General features: G+C 41.8%; 1 protein-coding gene across 1 annotated transcript in view; it reads right to left on the bottom strand.

Moving 5' to 3' along the window:
* LOC138799433 (transmembrane protein 150A-like) overlaps positions 1–24,692 on the bottom strand; it is an 87,111-nt gene that overhangs the window by 18,810 nt on the left and 43,609 nt on the right. The window contains exons 3-5 of the mRNA XM_069980582.1: positions 24,471–24,542; positions 15,360–15,427; positions 8,816–8,943 (exon numbers count right to left, since the gene is read on the bottom strand). Of these exons, the coding sequence (XP_069836683.1) occupies positions 8,816–8,943; positions 15,360–15,427; positions 24,471–24,542 (268 nt within the window). The remainder of the gene's footprint in view (positions 1–8,815; positions 8,944–15,359; positions 15,428–24,470; positions 24,543–24,692) is intronic.

Consider the following 24,692-nt stretch of genomic DNA (forward strand, 5'->3'; position numbering starts at 1 on the left):
TAATGTAGCAAAGCCGATGTGCGCATGGTGTAACTATGTGCTGCAAACGGGCATCTGTTTATGGGGGGGGGGGATGAGGGGTGTAGTGTAGGTTTAGCTGAAAGTGAACAAAATTTTTTAGTTCAATCCAGACTCTAAGAACATTTACAATATACAGAGCTGTGACACAAAGACAGGTACATATGCCTACAATCACTGACAGCAAGCAGAGATAGAACTATAACTTTTTATATTACCGAAACCTAGGCTCAGGGAGATAATGCAGAAAATGTTTAATGGGGGCTGGGTTACAAAGTCAATCGACAGCTAAATCTGCCCCCAGAGAGGAGATCACATGTCCAGTGTCTACTAAGGGAGGGGGGAAGAGAGAGCAGCGCATTGTCAGAGAGGACACAAAGAAGATGATTTTAGACAACCAGAGTGGGTAAGTATGAGAGAAAGAAGAAAAAACAAAAATCAGGGAATGGGTGCAAGATGCAAGGTTATACATGTATTTTAGATGTATGGTAGTATTGAGAAGGGGGAACATTTTGAATATTGTTTTTGTTACCGGATAACCCCTTTAAGATGACTGATCAGGAGAACTAACTGGGAGAAATCTGTGCTCTCTCCTGACTCAGTGTCACCTGACCAGGACAGCTGCATAATATAAATGGGCACTGTTGCTACAAATAAATAATGTTAAATCAGTAGGGGAGGTGTTACTGAACTTATTTTTTTGCTTGTTTTCTACATGAATACAATGCTATACATTTGGGCACTATTTGTCTGACTTACTGGGAAGAAAGGATATGCACTACTCCTTTGACCTCTGACTTACTGGAAAACTGCAGTTGAGGCTCCATCACTGATTGGCTTAGCGTGCAACCCATCAGTGGAGCCATGACGTTGCAGCAGCTGCAGGAGGCTGTCAGAGACAAGTAAGGCAGCGTTGTGGGGGCACAGGGATAGGTAAGTATACACTATTATATCCGGACACCCCCCTGCCTGCTGGTGATTTTTTTTCTGGACTTCTCCTTTAAAAAAAAAAATATATATATATATATATATATATATATATATTTAATTTATTTTTTTTTACTGGCGTTCTTTATTTTTTGGGTGTCATGACAGAACTATGAAGTGGTCTCCCAACACAGAGTAGGAAGAGGCGCACAGCAACACGTGTCTCTCCCTGCTCAATCTCCTAATCTGTTGTTTGGAACACTCAGACCCAGACTGATAAAAACCTTTGCAATATCTCCAACACATAATGTAAAAAGATTTTTGGTGACAGGTACAGATTAATATCCATTTCCGGTTCACTACAAGCAAAAGTTTTGAAAACTAGACTGACAGTAACTGCACAAAGCAGCCCATCAGATCTATACCGTTAGGGTATATGAAGACGCCCTGTATAGCAGGGAGTGTCTCTTCCCGACTTCCCGGCTGTCCATGCATTACAATGCAGCAGAGGAAATGAACACCGGTAATATCAGCTGTCATACTAAAGGATTGCCTTTGATGTGACTACACCACAGTTCAATAAAAAAAGGAGTCAACCTCAGCTGGACACTTCTCTCACACAGGCTCTATACCAGCCGCACTTTTTTTTTATTTTTTAAAGGAAATATATCCATGCATGTAATCCAAGCAGAGAGTAATCAATGCTACAACACAGCAGGGAGCTTTGGCTGCAGTGACAAAAGTTGAACAGTTTACAATAAATGGCTGTCTCCAATTCAGCATAAGTTAGAACCTATTTTAAAATAGCTACATGGTCTACAACAGAGGATGTTACTGTGGAAAGTGAGAAAGAGTAACAAACTGCTTTCCAGCTTTCTAAAACGCTGTATCTTTCCATGTCTTAATTTTCCATCTGAAGCGGTTAGAAAACTTCTAGGTCAGCAGTACCCAGCTCACCACTGAAATCGGAGACAGCTGGTTCTCTCCGTTCCTTTGTTTACTTGGCTGGGCCCATTTGACAAATTCACATTTGTTAGCATAGACAAATACAGATCTATTTGGATAAACAGTTTTTGCTGACAGTTCTTCCACATCGGGCAGAACAGACACTATCAATAGCAAATATTTTGGGTATACATTTGCACTTTATCGAGAAGGGAGGGTGGGGGGTTGCGGGGTCTTGACCGTCATGTTACATTCAGTGTTAAATAAAAGCGTACTGGAATAAGATGCCAATTTCCTCACTTTAGGTAGAAAAATTCATTCCAGACTCGAAAACTCACAGAATCAATTCCTGGATCAACATTCCATTCTAGAGAATCCTGTGACTATAACCTGTAATATTATTACACTCCAAAAAATGCATCCAAGCCTCTTTTGAACTCTTGCAATGAGTTCACTGTGATAACTTCCTTTGGCAGGGTGTCCCAAAGTCATACTGCACTTACAGTAAAGAATCTCTTTCTGTTGGGGCATAGAAACCTTCTTGCTGCACGATAAGCAGTAAAATAGCCTCAGTAAATGAGCACCGATCTAGCAGATCGGCCCCCTTGTTTGCTATAGTGATCAGCGTTTAATACAGCCCTGACCTAAAATCATCGGCTGAGAAATCTGTAAGCAATATTATAAAGTTCATACATTACCTCTCCATGCTCCCCGATGTTCGCTTCTCCTCGCTCCCCGCAGCTACCGATGCAACTTCAAAGCTGGTCTCTAAAGAGACAGACTGCTTGGCCAATCACTGGCTGGAATCGCTGTAAGACCCGCTCTGAAGTTGCACTGGTGGCTGCAGGGAGGGAGGAGAAACAAAGAGGACACCAGGGAACATGGAGAGGTTCATGTATGAACTTTATTATTTTACATTTTTGAAGTAAGGGCTGCATGGACTTCGCTAACCATGTCCATGCAGACCTTTCTGCATAATAATTAAGCTGTGTAATAAGCTCAATAAATGAGTGCCGATCTTGCAAATCAGTTTACTATAGTGATCTGGTGTGTAATACGGCCCTATGGTAAAAAAGTGTTACAGGATATCTAACCAGTCATGATAACAAGGGAAGAGGGGCTTCAAATAGGGCTCACCTACCAGGATGTAATATAATTGTATATTGAATATAATGTAATATTCCTCTCAAATAACAGGCAGATTCACTTAAGGGGCCAAAACCTCAAAATCAATATCCATATGACGAAAGAGCCATGGGATAAGAGACATGAAGAGACAGCCATAAACCTAAGAAAGCAGAAGTGCATGTTAAAAATTCATGCCTGGGCTTTCTGGGAAACATTGTTGGTGTATATATTACCATGTACAGTCCATGACAGACAGACGGTCACTAAGGCTGATGCATGACAAGACTTCTCAGATATTGCTAATAATAATCATCATCATCTATCTACCCAGGTGGGGGTTTTTTGGGGTGTGGGGGAACCCACGCAAACACGGAGAGAACATACAAACTCTTTGCAGATGATGCCCTTGGTGAGATTTGAACCAAGGACTCCAGCTCTGCAAGGCTACAGTGCTAACCATTGAGCCACCGTGCTGATTGTAACATAACTGAATGAAAAAAGGGGGGGGGGGGGGGATTGGCTCGGCGCGGGCCCTAAATTCGGGTTGCAAGAAGGATACAGATCTAAGGCAGAGAAGTAAATAACATAACATGTTAATTCAGACTAAAATCAGATTAACAAAAATTAAATAGATAAGATGTTGCCTTTACAGAGGATGATTTCATCAGAGTTCTGCATATTGTAGCCAAGTCAGCTCCCCTGCACTTTACACATAAGGGTGTGTGTTCCTGCCGCATCCTTTTACAAGCAGTCTCAGCATGTAACCCTACAGACATCCTTCCCATTCCCTCCTGTGGTTAAGTATGCACATGGCTCTGCTGCTAGCTCACGCTGGGTATAATGACGACCAAACACACAACACGTGCAGGGATCATAGGCTTTGATGTCTGACAGAGACAACTCCTTCTGCAGTATCCAATGCACTCTGTAAGTGCAGCAATAGGATATAGATATTGGCAGCAAACCACTTTTTATTCAATGGGTTCCTGGTAGCTCTGCTATATTATAACCATTTCCATATGGAATCAGCTGTACAGAATCATGGGCCTACAATCAGTTGTAAGGTAAAAGTATATTTGTGCTTGCACTATTAACATTTTACAGAGGATGTCCAGGTGAGGGCAGATTAGATGCAGGTCACTACCTATAAAACTGTACACTAATGGAGTCAGCAAAAAAAAATCCTCGGTATCGGAACACTTCGGTATTCGAACAAGAGAGAGAGAGAGAGAGAGAGAGAGAGAGAGAGAGAGAGCGCTAGAGAGGGAGAGACAGGAGTGGATGGCTATTTGAACTTAAATTATAGCCAGAATTAAAAATTTAGGAGGTTGAAAGGAGGAGGAGGAAAGAAGCCTTGTAATTGGACAAAGGTGTTTTTTTTTTCTGATAAGATATACATTGCCAAACTGCTTATTCATAGAGTAGAGAACTATATATTTCCCAAATCTTATTCTTAATGTACAGTGGTCAGTCATTGTATTCATTATGTTTATTTTCAGTTTATTGGTCTTCATTTTGCGTGATGATTGTTAATAGTGGCTAGGAGCCAAATTCTTGTACCAAACATTGAGTCCTTATTAAAATATGCATGTATGAGTCTTTTACGACATTGATGTGGGCGAGGCCCCCATAAAATATGCATTTAAAACTGCCCCTGGTTATTAGCATTGGTTGTAAAAGCTTTAGAAGTGATGGTGGCTTTGACCTTTGCAGTCTTTACTCGGCATAACACTAGCAGAAGTTAATGTTGGTTCTTAGGAGCAGCCAGACATTTACTTACATACACTGCTCAAAAATATAAATAAAGGAAGCACTTAAAAAAATCAAGTCCTAGAGCTCAATGAATGACATATTCCAGTTGCAAATATTTATTAATTTCATAATGGAATGCGTTCAGAACAATAAAAAAAAAAACAATAAAAAAAACAAAAAACGATCAATGTAAATAAAAAGAAATGAAATATCCCATGGAGGTCTAGAGTTAGAATGATACTCAAAGTGAAGAATCAAATTACAGGCTGATCCAACTACAGTGGAAATGCCTTAAAGTATCACTGTCTTTATAACTTTCTAAATCTAAATCAACAGAAGATGTGATATAAAGCAAGTTTGCAATTTACATTTATTATTTTATTTTTATTTTTTTCATGGAAAACACGGCACTTCCTGGTTTCTGACTCTTTTTCTCAAAAAACAGGAAAGTCAGAAAACAGGAAATCCTGTGTTTCCCAGGTCATCTGGGCGCTCACAGAGAAGGCAGTCGTGTGATTGATGGACACATTGGGCCATGAAACTCTGTACTGGCTGGAATTCCTGTGTTTAGTCTGTTTTTTTCAACCAGCACAAATCAGAAAATCTGCCATCCAGAGACTGGACCTGGATTTCTGGTAAGTTCAGCTTTGTTTTAAAGCAGGATAACAACAAAAAAATATGAATGTATACAGGGGCGTAGCTAATGTCTCCTGGGCCCTGGTGCGAGAGACCAACTTGGGACCCCCCCCCCTCCTCTCACGACCAAGTGATGCTATTGGTGTGTGTGTATTTTATAATATATATTTATATATATATACACACACACACATACACATACACACACACACACACACACCAAGACAGATATTACTAATAACACCAGCATATTGGAAGAGAAAGTATTATCACCATATATATTACCGCCATACTGTTACCGGCCAAATCCTGTATACTGAGACCAATATTACCAGTAATACTAGTATATAGGAAGGAAACATTACCGCCAGACCACAACCACTACCATCACCACCATATTGTTACTGACCAAATCCAGTATACTAAATCACCTCATCTAGTCATATAGAGGTGGCCCCAGCTCTACACAGGTTCTATACACCATATACATTACAGTGCAGTTATATCAGGTGACTCACAGGAGACGTCTTTTCTCATCAGAGTTCTTTCCTTTCCATCTTCTTCTCCATCTGTCCTGGGCAGTTATGAGAACTTCTCCGAGCCACGAATCCACAGAATCTGACAGAGACATATTAGTCTCCTCACTCTGGCACCATCCTCATCTCTATACACACTGCACATCTGTATTGGCCCCTTTACACCCTCATTTAGTGGGTAGCCCTGACTCTATGTGACCCCCTAATAATATATGCCCCCCTCTGTGTATTTCCTCTCCCCCCATGTTGCCCCCCCAAATAGATGGCCCCCTCTCCCCTCTCCCTTATAGATGGCCCCCTCTACCCCCTCCCTTATAGATGGCCCCCTCTACCCCCTCCCTTATAGATGGCCCCCTCTACCCCCTCCCTTATAGATGGCCCCCTTTACCCCCTCCCTTATAGATGGCCCCCTCTACCCCCTCCCTTATAGATGGCCTCCTCTACCCCCTCCCTTATAGATGGCCCCCTCTACCCCCTCCCTTATAGATGGCCTCCTCTACCCCCTCTCCCCCCTCCCTTATAGATGGCCCCCTCTACCCCCTCCCTTATAGATGGCCCCCTCTACCCCCTCCCTTATAGATGGCCCCCTCTACCCCCTCCCTTATAGATGGCCCCCTTTACCCCCTCCCTTATAGATGGCCCCCTCTACCCCCTCCCTTATAGATGGCCTCCTCTACCCCCTCTCCCCCCTCCACCCCCTCCCTTATAGATGGCCCCCTCTACCCCCTCCCTTATAGATGGCCCCCTCTACCCCCTCCCTTATAGATGGCCCCCTCTACCCCCTCCCTTATAGATGGCCCCCTCTACCCCCTCCCTTATAGATGGCCCCCTCTCCCCCCTCCCTTATAGATGGCCCCCTCTACCCCTCCCTTATAGATGGTCCCTCTTTCCCCCCACCCTCATAGATGGTCCCCTTCCCCCCCCATAGATGGCCCCATCTCCCCCCCACCCTCATAGATGGCCCCATCTTCCCCCCCCCCACCCTCATAGATGGCCCCATCTCCCCCCCCCACCCTCATAGATGGCCCCATCTCCCCCCCCCCACCCTCATAGATGGCCCCATCTTTCCCCCCCACCCTCATAGATGGCCCCTCTTCCCCCCCCCACCCTCATAGATGCCCCCCTCTTTCCCCCCACCCTCATAGATGCCCCCCTCTTTCCCCCCACCCTCATAGATGCCCCCCTCTTTCCCCCCACCCTCATAGATGCCCCCCTCTTTCCCCCCACCCTGCAGGCTGATACAAAACAAAAAACAAAAACATAACTCACCTGACAACGCGCTCCCACGTTGATCCTCACTCCTCCTGGTCTGTCCGCTGCTGCTGGGGGTGTCGCGTCTTATCCCCGGCAGCCGCGCATCCCAGAGCTCCTTGCGCGCCGAAACCGGAAGTCAGGGCCCAAGGCGCGCAGGGAGCTCTGGGATGCGCGGCTGCCGGGGATAAGACGCGACACCCCCGGCAGCCGCGCAGCAGCCGGGGGAAGACTGAGCCGGACCCTTGTGACCGCAAGCAAAACAATGCTTGCGGTCACAAGAGTGATTGATCGGGAGGGCCCCGCAGGCCCCCCTCCGTGGCGGGCCCGGTCGCGGCGGTGACCGCCGCGACCGCGGTAGCTACGCCACTGAATGTATATTACAAACTTGCTTTATCTACTGTTGATTTAGATTTTGAAAGTTATAATGACAGTGATCTCCTCCCAGACCTGTATTAAAGCATTAGTCAATTCCTGGACAGTCTGTGGTGCAACCTTGCATTGGTGGATGGATGAAGACATGATGTGCCAGATGTACTGGATATGCTTGGGATTAAGGGTCTGGGGAATGGGCAGGCCAGTCCATAGCATCAATGCCTTCATCATGCAGGAACTGCTAACACACTCCAGCTGAATAAGGCCTAGCATTTTAATACATCAGAAGGAACCCAGGGCCTGCTGCATCTGTATAAGGTCTCACAATGGGTCTGATGATCTCATCCCGGTACCACTGACACACTGACAAATCGGTCATGCTGGAGGATGTTGCAGGCAGCAGAATGTTCTCCACAGCGTCTCCAGACTCGTATGTGTTCCAGACTCGTGTGTGTTCAGTGTGAACCAGCTCTTTGGCAGCAATGCCAAATCTTCCAATCTCTGGGTGTTCTCTGGCAAATGCCAATCACCCTGCATGGTGTTGGGCTGTAAGCACAATCAGGCCCTCATACCACCCTCATGGAGTCTGTTTCTGACAGACACATGGATGTTACTGCTCTGTGGGAGGTCATTTTGCAGGGCTCTGGCACTGCTCCTCCTTGCACAAAAGAAGGAGGTAATGATCCTGCTGCTGGGTTGTTGTCCTCCTACAGCCTCCTCGATTACTCCTGATACTACTCAATGTTCTGGACACTAGGCTGACAAATACAGGTAACCTTCTTGCCACAGATCCCATTGATGTGCCATCCTGGATGAGCTGCACTACCTGAGCCACTTCTTTGAGTTGTAGACACTACCTCATGCTACCTTTAGGAGCGAGAGTAGTGACAAAATGCTAAAAGTGACAAAAACAACAGCCTAAAAAGGATGAGAACCGAGAAATGGTCTGTGGTCGCCACCTGCAGAACCGCTCAGCTATAGAGGTTGTCTTCCTATTTGCCTATCATTTCTAACCGTTGTCTGTTCCGTTTTTACAATAGGAGAAACTGATTCATAATCCATGTTGCTTCATAACGGGACAGGTGATTTCACAGAAGTGTGGCTGACTTGCCGTTACATTATGTGGTTTAAGTGTTCCTTTTTTTTGTTTGAGCGGTGTATTAACAGCACATACTTGTGCCCACAAACCGGCTGACATACAAAATCAATTTTAGAATATAAAACATGACAAGAACTGAATTACTTACCTGAAAACTACCAACCATGGTGAGTCCAGCCGCACAAATCCAACCCAACACAAAGGCTACAGTATTCAGCAAGGAGGGACCATAACGTTCAATCACATAGGCATATCTTAACAGACCGATGAGCATCACTGCAATGGAAAAATTGCAAAGGTTAGCCAAACATGGAAGATATATATACGGTATTTTTTAAATATGGAAAGTGGAAAAATGATGTCAGAACCAATCTCTAAATTTACAACACAGAACCATTTTCAGAAAAACAAATGTAACTATTAGAGATGAGCAAACCGGGTTCGGGTTCAAGTCGATCCGAACCCGTACGTTCGGTATTTGATTAGCGGGGGCTGCTGAACTTGGATAAAGCTCTAAGGTTGTCTGGAAAACATGGATACAGCCAATGACTATATCCATGATTTCCACATAGCCTTAGGGCTTTATCCAAGTTCAGCAGCCACCGCTAATCAAATGCCGAAAGTTTGGGTTCGGATCGACTCGAGCATGCTCCAGGTTTGCTCATCTCTAGTAACTATTCTTGGCAGAGCTGTGTCATTCTCCAGTTCTGAGGCTCACATGCATGTAATACAGAAACAATTGTGACTATGAACAGTTCTTAAAGGTTTTCCAGAGTTCCAAATATCAGAATACAGATGATGCGGTAGATTTTTATTCCACTAATACTATAGACATCCATGTTAGCAATAGTATTGTTGACGTAACCCTCCACCTTTTAAGTTGAAGCAATAAACCCTCAAGACAAGGTTTCTTTTGTTTTATGTATGTTCACCACAAGCATCAGCCACCATCAAACTATTTAATTTCTGGTGATTTTCCAAGTCTGCTGATTTCCCTAGACTTTCAGAGTTTACTATGAAAATACAAAGACACAAATAACAATTTTACATGCAAAAAGACCAAAACAATAAGTCCTTATGCTCCAGGCCACATCATGGGCACAAACCTTCCTTTGTATATATATGCAGAACATTACAGTAAACACTGCACATTGTAACATTTGCTGGGAAAATAAGAGAGTACAGATGAACTAAAACTATTCAGGTTCTGCTTCTTTGAGTGCACAAGTAAATGGCGACAGTAGACTTAAAAATCCATGTGTGCGGTATTGTATTTGGCTGTCACCTCTATCACCTATATTACTATCATTAAAGTTGATATTTCTAATAACGTCACCAGTGAAGTTGCTTAACAGGAATTGGTCAGTTCTCAGACAGGGCAGCATAAAATAGCGACAGATGCAGATTTTAGCGATCTGCTACTTATATAGGATTATGCAATAATCAAAAACTACCTACAGCTTTAGCATAATCTCAATGTGTAAAGAGATAGTCTGATATATTTATGAGATGGGGATTTCTCCAATCACCCACAACTGATTGATATATTTCACCCCATGCACTGTACTAGGGAGATACAGTGGAATCTCACTAATACATCTGTCACCTGTGTCACTCATATTCATAAAAGTGACAGATGAAAATCAGCATTGGTTACTACTTATGCTACAGATTTCCTTTAAAGTAGGAAGAAGAAAATCCCCTATAGGCTGTAAATAAGGGGAAATAGGTTTGTGGTCTGTGTGACATATATCCGCACAGTGAGAGGGATGGGAGGAGGTCTGCTACAGAGAACTCCTGTACGTCATCTCCCTTCCAGTATCTGTATCAGACCAGCCCTTCATGTCAAGCTGAAGCAATAATCCATATAGGACTACCAGTAAAAAAAAACAAAAAAACAAAACAAAAACAAAACTGCAATAGAAACTAGAGATCCTTTAGTATAAATGCACACCACAACCAAAAGCAGTTCATGGAAACAGGATGTGGGTGATACTAGTGCCAGAGAGTAGTCTTACGTGTTTTTAAAATCCATAAGATGCCTTCAGTATTGCTGGCACAAAATAGTACAGTCTATAATAAATATAATAAATATAACACACTCCACCACCCCTCAGCATGTGTTCATATAAGGGTTTAGATAGAAAACTAATATACATAGAACATGGCACTAACCGTACAAGTATACAAGTACAGTGGTACCTTGGCTTAGGAGTAACTTGGTAACGTTTTGCAAGAAGAGCTCACAGTTTTACAAACTTGTAACTTGGATTAAGAGCATTACTGATGGCAACAACGGCCGTACTTTTACATAGACAGATTGTGGAAGCCAAAGCCAGCACTGGATTTGAAAAGAGGAGAAATCTCAATATTTCCTTTATGACCTGCTCCCTGTTTAGAGTGTTTCTGGCTTTGGCTTCCAAAATCTGTCAGATAAATCTCTCTGTGTAAACGCACCATTAGTCTTGAATCAGGGGACAGGACTGTGGAGGTAATCTCTCCAAAGCGGTAACCCCTCTCTGCACAGACAGAGTGCTGCATTTATGTGCCCATATCTGCCATACTCATTCCTTCATGCTCCCTACAGTCTGTCAGCCCTTGCGTTTCCTATAATGTGCCTAACCTTACACTCAGCTATTCACACTGCTGTATACTGACGTTTCTGTCACTGTCCTCCTGCACAGCTGTGATTCTCACTTCCTGATTGGTCCATGCTGAACACACCCCCTTCCACATAGCAGTCATGTGACCACACAGACCTCTGACAGCAGCCCTGCTTCTCTATTCTAGCCTGTTGTACTACGCTACTGCATTATGGGGATCTGCAGTTCCATCCTGTATCTACAAACTGTTGCTGTTTTTTCAGGTTTATGCCCTTACTATACATTAAGCACCACATACTGATTGCTATACTGTACAGTAAATTAATATGACATTCAGCTGTTTTTCATTGTTTCATCTGTTCTACATGTTATTCAAAATAATTATTTTTGGGGTGTGGAACCAATTGTCTGAATTTCAATGATTTCTTATGGGAAAATGTGTTTTGGTTTAAGAGTGGATTTGGATTACAAGCTCAGTTCCAGACCAAATTATGCTCGTAAACCAAGGCACCACTGTATAGAGATTACACACATGCTAGGATTTCCTTTAGCATAACCCATAACGGTCATATCTGCCTTACTCAACACTACATTACAACAGCTGCCCACTTCCTTCCTTATAATACTATATGTATGCACTGTAACAAACAATATACCAAAGCTATAAAACTAACTGAAATCACTGAAATAATTTACATAGACAAGGTCAGATTGCCTACCAGGACACCATCATAGGGACTAAAAGCCCAGCAGAAGACAGCCCTATCTGGAGCCAGTCACTTGCCACGGTGTATGCATGACCTATTAGACCTTAACACTAACTGATGTATATACACAGTTTACGATGTGTATAATCTTTTACTGCTCTATGACATAATACATCACAGTAAGTAGGTCAACAAACTGACCTATTATATTGTTGTGGCTGTTTTTGTTCATCCTAGTGATCCCCTACCCAAAAAAAGGGATTAGAAATGTTAAATAAAATCAGGTTAAATAAAATGGTAGCAATGAATATGTTCAGTCACACAAACACAGACAAGTTCTTTAAAGCGATTCTGTACCCACAATCTGCCGCCCCCCAAACCACTTGTACCATCGGATAGCTGCCTTTAATCCAAGATCTGTCCTGGGGTCGGTTCAGCAGGTGATGCAGTTATTGTCCTAAAAAACAACTTTTAAACCTGCAGCCCTGTGCCCAACGGCCATGGCTTGGAGTATCTGTTCCCTAACTTTGCAACACCCCTCCGTCCTTCCTCCCCACCCTCTTCACCATTTTTCCTATTTCTCTGCAGTGAAAACTACACAGTTGCCTTAATGATAAAGCCCATGTTCTGTGTTCTCACAGCTGACAAATATGAAAATGCCTGCCTGGAGCATTCCTAATGATGAAGAGGGTACAAGCGGTTTACGGGGGGGGGGGGGGGTCAGATTGTTCGTAGAGTCACTTTAATGCTCAGATTCTGTATAGATAAAAGGAAGGGCCAATAAACCAGTTTACATGCAGACCATGGTATCTTGTAGAACAATGTGCGGATTCACACTTGGTCCAATTTTTCCACCAAATCTTAATGTTTTGCATGTGGATACTCAAACGATTTCTGCTGATTATATTGTTTGCAGTAAAAAGGGTAAAATCCACAGAAAAATGTGCATCAAAATACACATACAAGACATGCCAATTCTGTAACGGATTTTTCCATGACGTTAAATTAGACCACATGTGAATCCACTCTTTAGTAGTTATGGAAGGCTTCCATACTGCCATTATTTAACAATTACCAAAAAAATTACCTTTGTCTGGTACTGAACAAAAAAATAAAAAAAAAAGTGAAAAAAGTTTTTGCAATTCTATATAAAAACTTATACAGCAAACACAAAAGAGCTGAGTATCACAATATATAAGATCATCATCTGATAGAGACCACATTAGCATGTTGGATTCAATAAACTATCAATTAGAGAACACAATGAGCAAATCTCTCTTTTTGTGTATATCACATGTCATGTTCATCTTCTATCACAGAGGGACCAGGAGCATGAAAGTGGAAGGAACAAGAAGCAAGCGAGTGCTGATCTCATAGGTCGGCCTTAGGGGTCCTTTTACACACACACAGACAGATATCTGTTAGATTTTTCTTTTATCAAAACCCAGAAATGGACTTGAAAGGAAGAGAAATCTCCTCTTTCCTTCATGACCTGTTCTCCGTTTATAGTCTGTTCCTGGCTTTGGTTTCAAAAATTGATCATATGAATTGGTCAGATATCTGTGCGTGTAAAAGGACCCCAAGGATGACTGAAATGGCTGTAGAGTAGAGGCGATCAGCTGAGGAATGAGAGCTTTCTCGTTTAACAGCTAATCGCTGGTCCTTTTACATGGGCTTAGTATTGGCAGTGAGCATTCAAGCCATGTAAAAGGACAAGTAGGTGATGATTAGGCGATGACTTCAGTAATGACGTTATTTTAGGTAACTGCCATGTAAAGTTCCAGATTTTTCCTGTTTTAAAACTAGATGTCAGCAACAATTACTGACCTACATTGAGGAAGATGAGCAGTCAAAAAATAAAGTATGTGCAGACTGGATAGGAACATGCTGAAAGCGCCCTAATATGTCATGGAACAAATGTTTGTTTTCACTCTCATGCGATCGCAGCAGAAACTAATTATTCTCAGATGTTCTGTTCAAAGACTAAATGCTTTTTACCCACAGCAAAAAATCACACCATTCAAGATGCTGGAGATGACAAAGATTATTATCTGCAGCCATTACATTCATTGGGGGAGATTTATCAAGGGTCATACGTGCCTGAATATATAACACATTGTAACGCTGCTTAAACTTTGCCCCATCTCAGAGCTGGAATACTTATACAAATGTCTATTTATAAAACTGTTGACTTAAAGTGTTTTAGTAGTTATTAAAAAAAAAAAAAAAAAACTTGACACGTCAAAAGTTTTCATAAGGCGGGGTCTGAGTGTTCAGACCCTGACCAATCATGAGAATGAGTGTGGAGAGGACTGTGCTGCAAAGCGGTCAGTTCCCCATTCTGTGCCAGTGAAAAGAGATGGCCTCATAGACTTACATGGAGTCCATGACTCTACATGTGACATGCTGAGCATGAACTTCTCCTGGCTCATTCTCATGATTGGTCAGTTACTAAACTCTGAGGCCCGGTCTCTCTGACACATGTAAGTGTCACTGTCATAAAAAAAAAAAAAAAAATAGTTTTAAGTATGCAAAGTGCCCAAAATTTTGAAACACTCAATGAAAGGGTTCCCTCTATTTAATAGGAGAACTACCAGCAGATTAGACAAATCTAACTTGCCGATAGCCCCCTATTGCACAAGAGGCACCAAGGATGAAGGTATGTCTCTTACCATACCAAGGAGTAAATGAGGAACAGCACTAAGGATGAAGGTAAGACCATTAGGAGCACAGCCCAGCCCCCATAGCTCCGATCCAGACTGCCCCTGACCGGCCCACTCTATTGATCATCATTAGAAAAGGATGGACCAGTCGGGGGCGAATTGGTGCTATGGGGGGAGGGCAGTGTATCTAGAGGTCTTATTGGACTGTAAACGAATAAGTATACAGTAACAATTGGGAGGATGAAGGTAAGAGGCATACCTTCATCCGTGGCGTCTCCTGTGCAATAGGGGGCTATCAGCAGGTTAGATTCGTCTTAACCTGCTGATGGAGTTGCCCTTTGTTCCACTTTAATTTAAAAGGAAGTGATTTACTGCAGCCAACTCTACAAAACGAGAAAGACACAAAATGCAAAAGGAGTCATATATAAAAGTTCCATGCTATCAATAGCTCATTACAGATCAGCCCTGTATGTAACAGGCTTTGGTTTAAAAAAAAAAAAAAAAAAAGTCTGTAAATCCAACAGCCATCAAATAATGAGCATGTTTATTATTTGCAACCGTAGAGACAGCTGTAAAAGCTGTTAAAATCATAATCAATTTTTCAAACATTTTTTTTTTCTTTTTTTAAAAGGTCTAATTTTTCTACTGCTAAAAATAAATAAATCAGTGCATGAATGACTATTATGATGTCACATTTACAATTCAACGTATTCACTTACCCATGAATGCGCCTAAACTGCATATAAGGCTGAAGAAACAACTCTCTGGAGGAAGGTTCCCACATTTGCTAAAAAGGAAAAACAGCAGTTTAATGAATGTAAAAAGGTTCTAACAATGAACAATAAGGTGGTTCAAGAGTACCATTAGTAGATGTTCACAAACATGACGATTTGCAGTGGTTGGTTATAATAAGACAGTTTCCTGATTTTTTTATTTTATTTTTTCCCAGAAGTATGAGGGAGGCTAAAATACACAAATTGTATGGTGGCTCCAGTCAGCAGGGAAAAGGCAGCAGAACACTGGAGGAGCACGGACAGGTAAGTATAAATGTTTATTATGTTCTATATATAAAGCAAGGAATGCACAGACATTGTTAACGATGTCCATGCAGCCTGTGCCGCACAATAACCAAGCCGCATAAATAGGCTCTGTAAGCGAGCACCGATCAAGCAGATCTGGCATATTAGGCCATCTAGTACCCTTTGATGCATGGGGACCATTAGGTAGGCTCTTTCTCTCCTCACTGCATAGATAGAGCTATCTAAAGAGCAAATCTATTCAAGAACAACAATACAGATCAGCCAATCTGCAAGGCATGTTTTGAAGCCGTTACGGCGGATAATTGCCCCGTGTAATAGAAGGCAACGATCTGATTGGTGCTGTAGTTTGTCTTTCAACATGTTGAAAGACAAACGACTAGGATAGCAACAATCTGCTGCCGTTGCACCATGGAATAGGAACAGCGGCAGCAGACTGGCACTAACCTCTACAGGCTGCCCCGACGATCAAGCAATCACCCGGGCATCTTTCCCGCACCTCTCCACCCCTCCGCCCCCCAGCCCTCAACCACTCGCTGCGGAGGCAGCAAGCGGGGAACGAGGAGCAAACAAGCGCTCACAGCGCTCCTCAATATTGCACCGTATAATAGGGGCTTAAGGGCCCTATTCCACGGGATGATTATCGTTCAGATTATCGTTAAATCGTTTGAATCTAAACGACAATCGTTCGTTTGAATAGCAGTAAACGATTAACAACCAATCGAGAAATCGTTTATCGTTTAATAAGACCTTGACCTATTTTTATCGTTGCACGCTCGCAAATCGTTCGCATTGAATAGGATGTCATTCGGTCATTTGCGGAAGTGACAAACACAATAGTGACGACAAGACGACCACAAGAACGATCATAAGTAACGATTATCGTTCCATGTAAATGGGTGAACGATTTCAGGCCTTTCGCAATAGCGGTCGTTTGAATCGTTTATCGTTAACGATTATGCGAATGATAATCATCCCGTGAAATAGGGCCTAAGACTTCTCTGAATTGAAAACCTGCTCAGCCAATCACTGGTCAAGTCGGGACAGAGCTGCAGCCAGTGATTGGCTGAGCGGCATGTCATTGCAGACACTGCTTTAGAAGCTTGAGCTGTGGCTATGGTAAGCCTCGAAAAACTGGAAGGACACCGGGGAACATTGAGAGGTAAAAGTATAGTTTTTATTATTTTCTCTGCACTTTCACCGACCGCTAACCTCCTATTAAATGAAGCGATGCGTGGCTGTCGGCAGATGATATTTAAACCTGCTGAAAAGGCAATCACACTGATTGTTGTCTATACTTCACAGGGCAGTATCTGCCCAAATATGACCTGATTGGGCAGATGATCACCCTGTGTAATAGGGCCCTTACACATCTTTAGTAGGATTTAAAGAATTATATTCAGAATACACGTCACTATGGGCAATGTATACAGACCAATAGCTCAAAGATAGACTGGTTTATATAAACTGGCAGCATTGCTGATAAAAAGTTGATACTGTTCATTTTAAGCAGATCACTTAAGATCTGGCTATGCACGGCTATTGGCCACGTGAAGGGTATGAGAACAGTGATGGATCGGAATGTTACTGTGTGTTGTTTAAAAAAATTGCAACAAAATATTTCACAACCTGCTGTAAATCCTGTACTTATCCAAAAAATGTGAGAAGCCAGTCTAAGCAGGTTAGATATTTCTTGGAGCCAGGCAGCGCCACTATCACCACCAGTACGAAATTAAATAAAATATTTATCTTCTTCAAAGCTTTTAGCAAGGAGGCTTTTTATTGCAGAAGATTAACCTTTCACCTAGTTTCCTAGTGGTGGAGACAGGAAGCCGAGGACCCTCAGTTCCAAATTTCATACTAACACTTTCATAGTCCAGTCTCAATGCATAAAATATGTTGTATAAAAAATACAAAATGTACAGTGGATAGATTCTAAATTACTTATAGGCAGAAGTGACACAAAGGGCAGTTAAAAATGAGTATCTTCTGGCTTAGGCTGTGTGCTCATGCAGAATTTTGTTTCAGGGCTATGTGCATAAAGGGTTTTTGGGCCATTTTTGAGTAAAAAAAAAAAATTCACATAGAATTCTTTATTTAAAATGTGCAAGTACCATTGTGCCCCCCAAAATTTTTACTTTTACAGAGTCGCTTGAAGGGCGAGTGCTGCCACTGAAGGAGGTACTTGGAGGGGGGGGGGGCTGGTGCTGCCACTGGGAGAGGTACATGGAGTGGGGTCAGTGGTGCCACTGGATTAGGTACTGGGGGGGGGGGTTGTATATGCTGTCACTGGGAAAATTAGATGCTTGGGGTCAATGCTGCCACTGGGAGTGGTTGCCAATCACGTCTGCTATAGCAAAAGGTATTTCTCTGTGAACTTTTTAATTGCCAAGAAGGTAGTCTCAGAAGACCTCTTCATGTCACCTTAAGCACATGCGTCACCTTACAGAAACTGATGTCCTGCTTTAATATTGCACGGTATGGTCAAAAACAATCAAAACAGTCCCACTTCTGTGGAAAATACTAGTAAGATAGATCTATTAGATGATCTGCAGAGAAGGAAGCATCACAGTAAGAAACCATATTGCACACTCTTGCCTCTCCATTTTTACCAGGTGTAGACTGCTACATGAACTCCTACAATAATCTAACCCAAAGATCAGATAATTTGCTTGAAACTACTACCTAAGAGCACTTGCAGTGTAGAAGCCAAATATTCTAGAGGACTGTTTCGGATGTCCTCAGATTTGGAAGCACCACACATTTTAATGTGAGAAGCCTGAACGAGAGTCTTACTGCACCAAGTGAATACACACTTCTCTGGAAACAAGTACATAAACAGGCCTATACTGGCCTGGATTAGGTACAACACGCACTCATGGAATTTTGGCTGAACAACTCCCAACTGTGCTCACCACTTTCCAGAAATTTCCTCCCACACATCCCTGCCCTGTATTTACATTTCTCACAGAAACCTAGAAAGGTTAGCAGTGTAAAGGCACAGCTTGCTCGGAAAGATAGGCCTCATTTACGGTAAGCAAGCCTTCAAAATTCACAAGAGCTGCCAAGAGAGGGAATGTCAGTAGTAAACAGGGAATTCTTAGGGGTGGATTCTATTATAAAATGTGCTATAAAATGTACTCTCAGAAACTCGCTTTATTCATAACTTTGCCCAAAAAATCCATAATGGAATCTGATCCTAATTTTTAACCCTAAACATACAGCCCCTTCAGGGTTACATCTCAGGAACTGGGCATGAAGCATTGGAACACCCGACTTTTTTATAGAAGTGATTGAGGGGGAGAAAAGTCTAAAATAGGTGGCCATTACAGATGAGCAAACACGATTGTGCGGCGCTTAATTACTGGGGGCTAATTAAGTTAGATGCAGCCCTAAAGCTGCCTGGAAAACATGGATACGGCTATAGGATGTATCCATGTTTTCCAGGACACCCTAGGGCTGCATCCAACTTTTTTGGCCACCCACCAGTAATCCAATGCAGAGCGTTCGGATTTAGACGAACCCAAGTGTACTCAAGGTTCGCTCATCTTCAGTGGTCATACATATTCAATACTTGTAGGAAGAGAGTTCTCTCTCCCTAATGTTCCTGTGTTCTCTATGGAAAAGAGGGAAGCCGCAGCCAGTAAGGGAAGAAGTTTGTAGGCAGGGATTTATCTCCCAAAATCACCATTATTGTGTAATGAAACATATTTGTGCAACAGCAGTCCAGCAAGCTTACTTAAAAATAAAGATTTTATTTATTATTATTATTATTATTATTTATTATTATTTTTATTATTATTATATTGATGATATGTGGGCTGCACTACATCCTATCAGTCATACAATCACTGATGGATTGGTACAGTGGTAAGGGATTTTATCCAGAGCCATAAATGACATGGTGTATTAGTGTAATTAGTGTGACATTGCAAATTAGGTTCAGGTAAGGTGCTTGACACGACCTCTGGCTTCTCTAAGGTGAGCTGCTGTGACATCATAAGTGAATTTCAGTTAGGCACAGGTCTGTAAATTCACAACTGGTTTCAATTCAGTAATCTCAGGGGTTAACAAAAATTAACAGCTGGAAATCCAGGATGCCGTATTGTTCTCCAGCACATGGGTTCCCTATTGTTGAGTCAATGACTGCAAATACCCAGAACCAAGCTACTTTACACAAGTTGTACTGCAGAAGGGAGCACTACACTGCATTTCATTTCCTCTGCCAGACTTTTTGTCATAAATCCCAACCAGCATGAAATGTTCCAACACAGGGAAATAAATCCTCTAAACTGATGATCCTCTCCTTTCATCACTATTGGTTTAAATGTGGTATTTCAGTAGGTATTCCCAGAAAAAGGGTCCTTTAGAAGCTAAAAAAAGACTGTACTATCCGGAGTGTGGTGGGAAAAGCAAACATAGCAATGGTTCCCTTACACAGCAAATAGAGGATATTATTATATTCAGCTGGGAGCTCAATAAGAAACAAATGCATATTTATCAAGGCAGAGACACATTGACTACTCAGTGGGGGGATAAAACTTATAATTCCTGGACATTGCAAAGTTCCCAGACTTTAAACTTGTCTAAAGCTTTACAAATCTGTAAAATATTTCTATTTAAAAATAAACAAAAACTTCAACCTTTCCAGTACTTATTAGCTGCTGTATGTCCTGCAGAAAGTGGTGTAGTCTATCTAATCGGACACAGTGCTCTCTGCTGACATCTCTGTCCATGTGAGAAACTTTGAAGGGCAGAAAAGGTTTTCTATGCTAATTTGCTACTGTTCTGCACAGTTCCTGATATACACAGAGGTGGCAGCAGAGAGCACTGTGTCATGCTGGAAAAAATACAACACTTCCTGCAGGATATACAGCAGCTGATAAGTATGGGAAGATTGAAGATTTTTTTTTTCCCTTAAATAGAATTAAATCTGTATAACCCCCAAGGTCTTAGCAATTGAACTGGGAGGATCATTCATCTTCCCTAGTCAAACAATGGCAGATCTGAACATTGGAATAATGGGTGACAAACAATATAAATGGCGCAAAGGTGGTCAGGCACAATAAAAGCAAATCATCACAAGGGCAAGGTTTTTTGATAATTGGCCATACTGGTTAATGCCTGCAATAAACATAAAATTACAGCCATACCGGGGAATTAGCAAAGCAGACTAATACGCCCTTATATGACGTTCTAACCATGTATTATCTCCAGTGAATATTTATATTGCAGATTAAAATTTACTTTAAGCTTAGCTCATACAAATACGCACCATACATAATTGAGTCATAAATAGTGCTAAAAGTCACCTCTATAGTGTATTCCTACTGATTTCCAAAAAGAGCTTAGGTGTACCAATTTACAATATTGCAACACTGCAGTCATTAACCCCTTAAAGGTCAAAGCCAATTTTCGTTTTGCGCTTTTGCTTTTTCCATTTTATGTTTAAAAGTCCATAGCGCCTTCATTTTTTCACGTAGAGACTTATATAAGCGGTTATTTTTTGCGAAACCAATTTTACTTTGTAATGACAGGCATTATTTTCCCATAAAATATGCTGCGAAACCGGAAAAAAATCATTTGCGCTGTCAAATTGAAAAAAAAAAATAAATAAATTTGTTTTGATTTCGGGAAGTTTTGCATTTACGTAATTCGCCCTATGGTAAAACTGTCTTGTTATATATGTTCCTCAAGTCGTTATGATTACAACGATATGTAACATGTATAACTTTTATATTATTTGATGGCTTTTAAAAAATTCAAACCATTGTTAACATATATATGTTCCTTAAAATCACGCCATTTCCAGGCTTATAGCGCTTTTATCCTTTGGTCTATGGGGCTGTGTGAGGTGTAATTTTTTGCGCCATGATGTGTCCTTTCTATCGGTACCTTGATTGCGCAAATGTGACTTTTTGATCGCTTTTTATTAAATTTTTTCTGGATTTGATGCGACCAAAAATGCACAATTTTGCACTTTGGAATTTTTTTGCGCTGACGCCATTTACCGTGCGAGATCAGGAATGTGATTAATTAATAGTTTGGGCGATTACGTGCGTGGCGATACCAAATATGTTTATTTATTAGTTTATTTATTAATTTATATTTATAAAATGGGAAAAGGGGGGTGATTTGGACTTTTATTAGGGGAGGGGATTTTTTATTAATAAAAACACTTTTTTACATAAACTAGAAGCCCCCCTGGGGGACTTGTATATACACAGCATTGATCTCTCATAGAGATCAATGCTGTGTATATACACAGCAAAGATCGATCAGATTGCTATGGCCTGCTGAGGCCTGGGCCGGCCAGAAGAACGGATCTCCCCCACAGCAGGGATGCTGTGTACAAAGCACTTCAATGCAGCTGTCAGGTTTGACAGCTGCATTGAAGTGCTTATTTAGCCGGCGCGGAAACGGGACCCGCGTCGGCTAATAGAGGCACTGGTCGGCTGCAGATTCCAACCAGGAGCGGTGCCGTTCAGAGCGGGGTCCCTGCGGGACCCCGCTCTGAACACCCCCCGCGGCACCATGACGCTAAGGGGTTAAAGGGGGTCAATATAACATGTTAGAGGGGTTATCCAGCACTACAAAAACATGCCCACTTTCTTCCAAAGACAGCACCACTCTTGTCTCCAGTTTGGGTGGAGTTTTTTTAACTTAGTTCCATTGAAGTAAATGGAGTTTAATTGCAAACCACACCTGAACTGGAGATAAGAGTGGTGCTGTCTCTGGAAGAAAGTGGCCATGGTATTGTAGGGCTGGATAACCCCTTTAAAGGGTATATGTGGGTAAAAAGTCAAGCTACTTCCCTTGTCTATTAGCAAATTCTTTCTTGACCGGGTTTTCATGTTGGTTTCCACTGCGATGGATTAAAGATGAAAGTCTACAAAGCCATATCATTGCTGTGTTCCATATCTATTGTGGTGACGTACAGAGGTTAAATTATGAAAATTATGTCACTGGGCCAGTCTGTATTAACCCCTTATATTACAGAAGACATAATTATTTTGTCCTGTATGGGGGTAGTATTACACTGCCTCCTGCTGGCCTAAAACAACAGGGGATTTGGGGCCCAGCAGTGAAAGAAGAGGAGAGATGAGGGGAAGTGTTTAGAATTCCTCTGTTCAATCCTATAACCAGGAGAAGCTGGGGTTAGAAGGAGGGACCCCCCCCCCCCCCCACACACACACACACACCCGATAGCCAGATACTTTGCTGCAGAACAGTGGACAAAAATCTCTCAACCTCAACCCTCCGCTGCCAGTGGCATACGTTCCCGTTGTATAAAGCTTTAGTGTTATTTGTACATACAGTACGCCCACAAAGTTGCATACACAGCAAGTTTCCGTCTGCGTATTCCAACCTGTACATCTGGTCTGTTGTGTTTTTCCCAAACCAGAATTGGTTTTTACTACCCTACACAGGTTTAGACACAGAAGAAATGTACATAGCCAACAATAATTTGGAAGGTGATTATCTTAGGTCAAACAAAATATTTGGAATAAGAGCCAATTTTTCAAATGTACCAATTTTAATTCTTTATTAGTTATATGAACTGTACGATCTGCAAAATACCAAAACTATATTACTACTATACTCCTACTACTCTTAAGGTCTCCATACAGCTTCAATAACTGGGGGCCAAACTATCGTTCAGCCATTAGTTATATTACCTGTCTGTCCCATGTCCTCCCCATGCACAGGAACTTTTGGCACAGCCTGACACTTCTGTGCTCTCTATGGGGAAAGGAATAGAGCTCCGGTTGCGGCTTATCTGTCCCAGAGAAAAAAGGTCTGCAAGTATGGCCGACAAAGGATAAGGTGTCTGCGGACCTTTACTGAAATAGCACTGGCTTGGAATAGAGTTCCAGTAGATGTGATGGGTAAATCTACAGTAAGGGTAGCTTCACACATACAGTATGACTGCGGATTTGATGGTGCAGATCCGCAGTAGATTTCATCTAAATAACTGAACACAGCATCAAGTCTGCACCATCAAATCTGCTGTGGATCCTGTACATGTGAACGAACCCATATAATGTAAACATATAATGAAAGGGGAAGAGAAAAAAAAAAAAACAGACTAGATGGACCAAATGGTCTTTCTCTGCCGACAATCTTCTATGTTTTTATTATACAGGTTAAAAAAAAATAATTAACCGTATTTTAAAAACATATTAGGGGATCGGTTCAATGATACATCCACAACTGTTATGTATCCTATTTACTCCTTTTAACAGAGGAAATGTTCATATAATACATGGGCAGGACTTTCTTTTGGCAGAGGGGTTCACACTTCCCACGGTCTCCTTACCTGCTGTGTCAAAAGGCTACAGGTCATTTATACTGAGCTCCTATTTATGGCAGCCTGGGGTCTATTAGTGAACAGCATAGAAAAGCAATGGCAGAAAGCCCTCAATGTTTATTACTGGAATGCACCTGCTGCTACAAGAAGACACTCCAATAATAGACAGAATGGATCGCCATTCTTGGGACTTGTTCTACATGATGCTTCTAAATTAACTTGTCGAGCCTCCCTTCTCTTGTTGACATCAATAAATAGACAATTATATGTTCTAACATTAACAGAATTAAATAATACCTTTATTATAATTCTGCACTACTAAACCAAGTATAGTTACTAGTATACATTGTAATATTTGTTACTGGTGAACAGCATACAAGAGAAGGATAGAAGACATTTCTTCAAATACTGAACAGTCACCTTGGCTGGCAATATACCATATTTAGTAAGCAAATATATAAATCTGTCACTAAGGCCCTTACCTTACAAGAGGGATGTGATCTAACGTGCAGCAAGTTCCATCAGTTAGCGATTCGCAGGTGTGATTGTATACCCTGCCAAGGAAACAGGCAAGATTACAAAAGAAACAGAGGAAGCACAAGATCAACTAGAGAATACATTTATAAAAATAAAGCGATTATTAACAGCATAAAGTAAGTAGAACTGCATTATATAAATAAAGTAAACTATGCACTATGTGTATC

The sequence above is a fragment of the Dendropsophus ebraccatus genome, chromosome 8 (assembly GCF_027789765.1).
Source record: "Dendropsophus ebraccatus isolate aDenEbr1 chromosome 8, aDenEbr1.pat, whole genome shotgun sequence".
In the NCBI taxonomy this organism is placed as follows: Eukaryota; Metazoa; Chordata; class Amphibia; order Anura; family Hylidae; genus Dendropsophus; species Dendropsophus ebraccatus.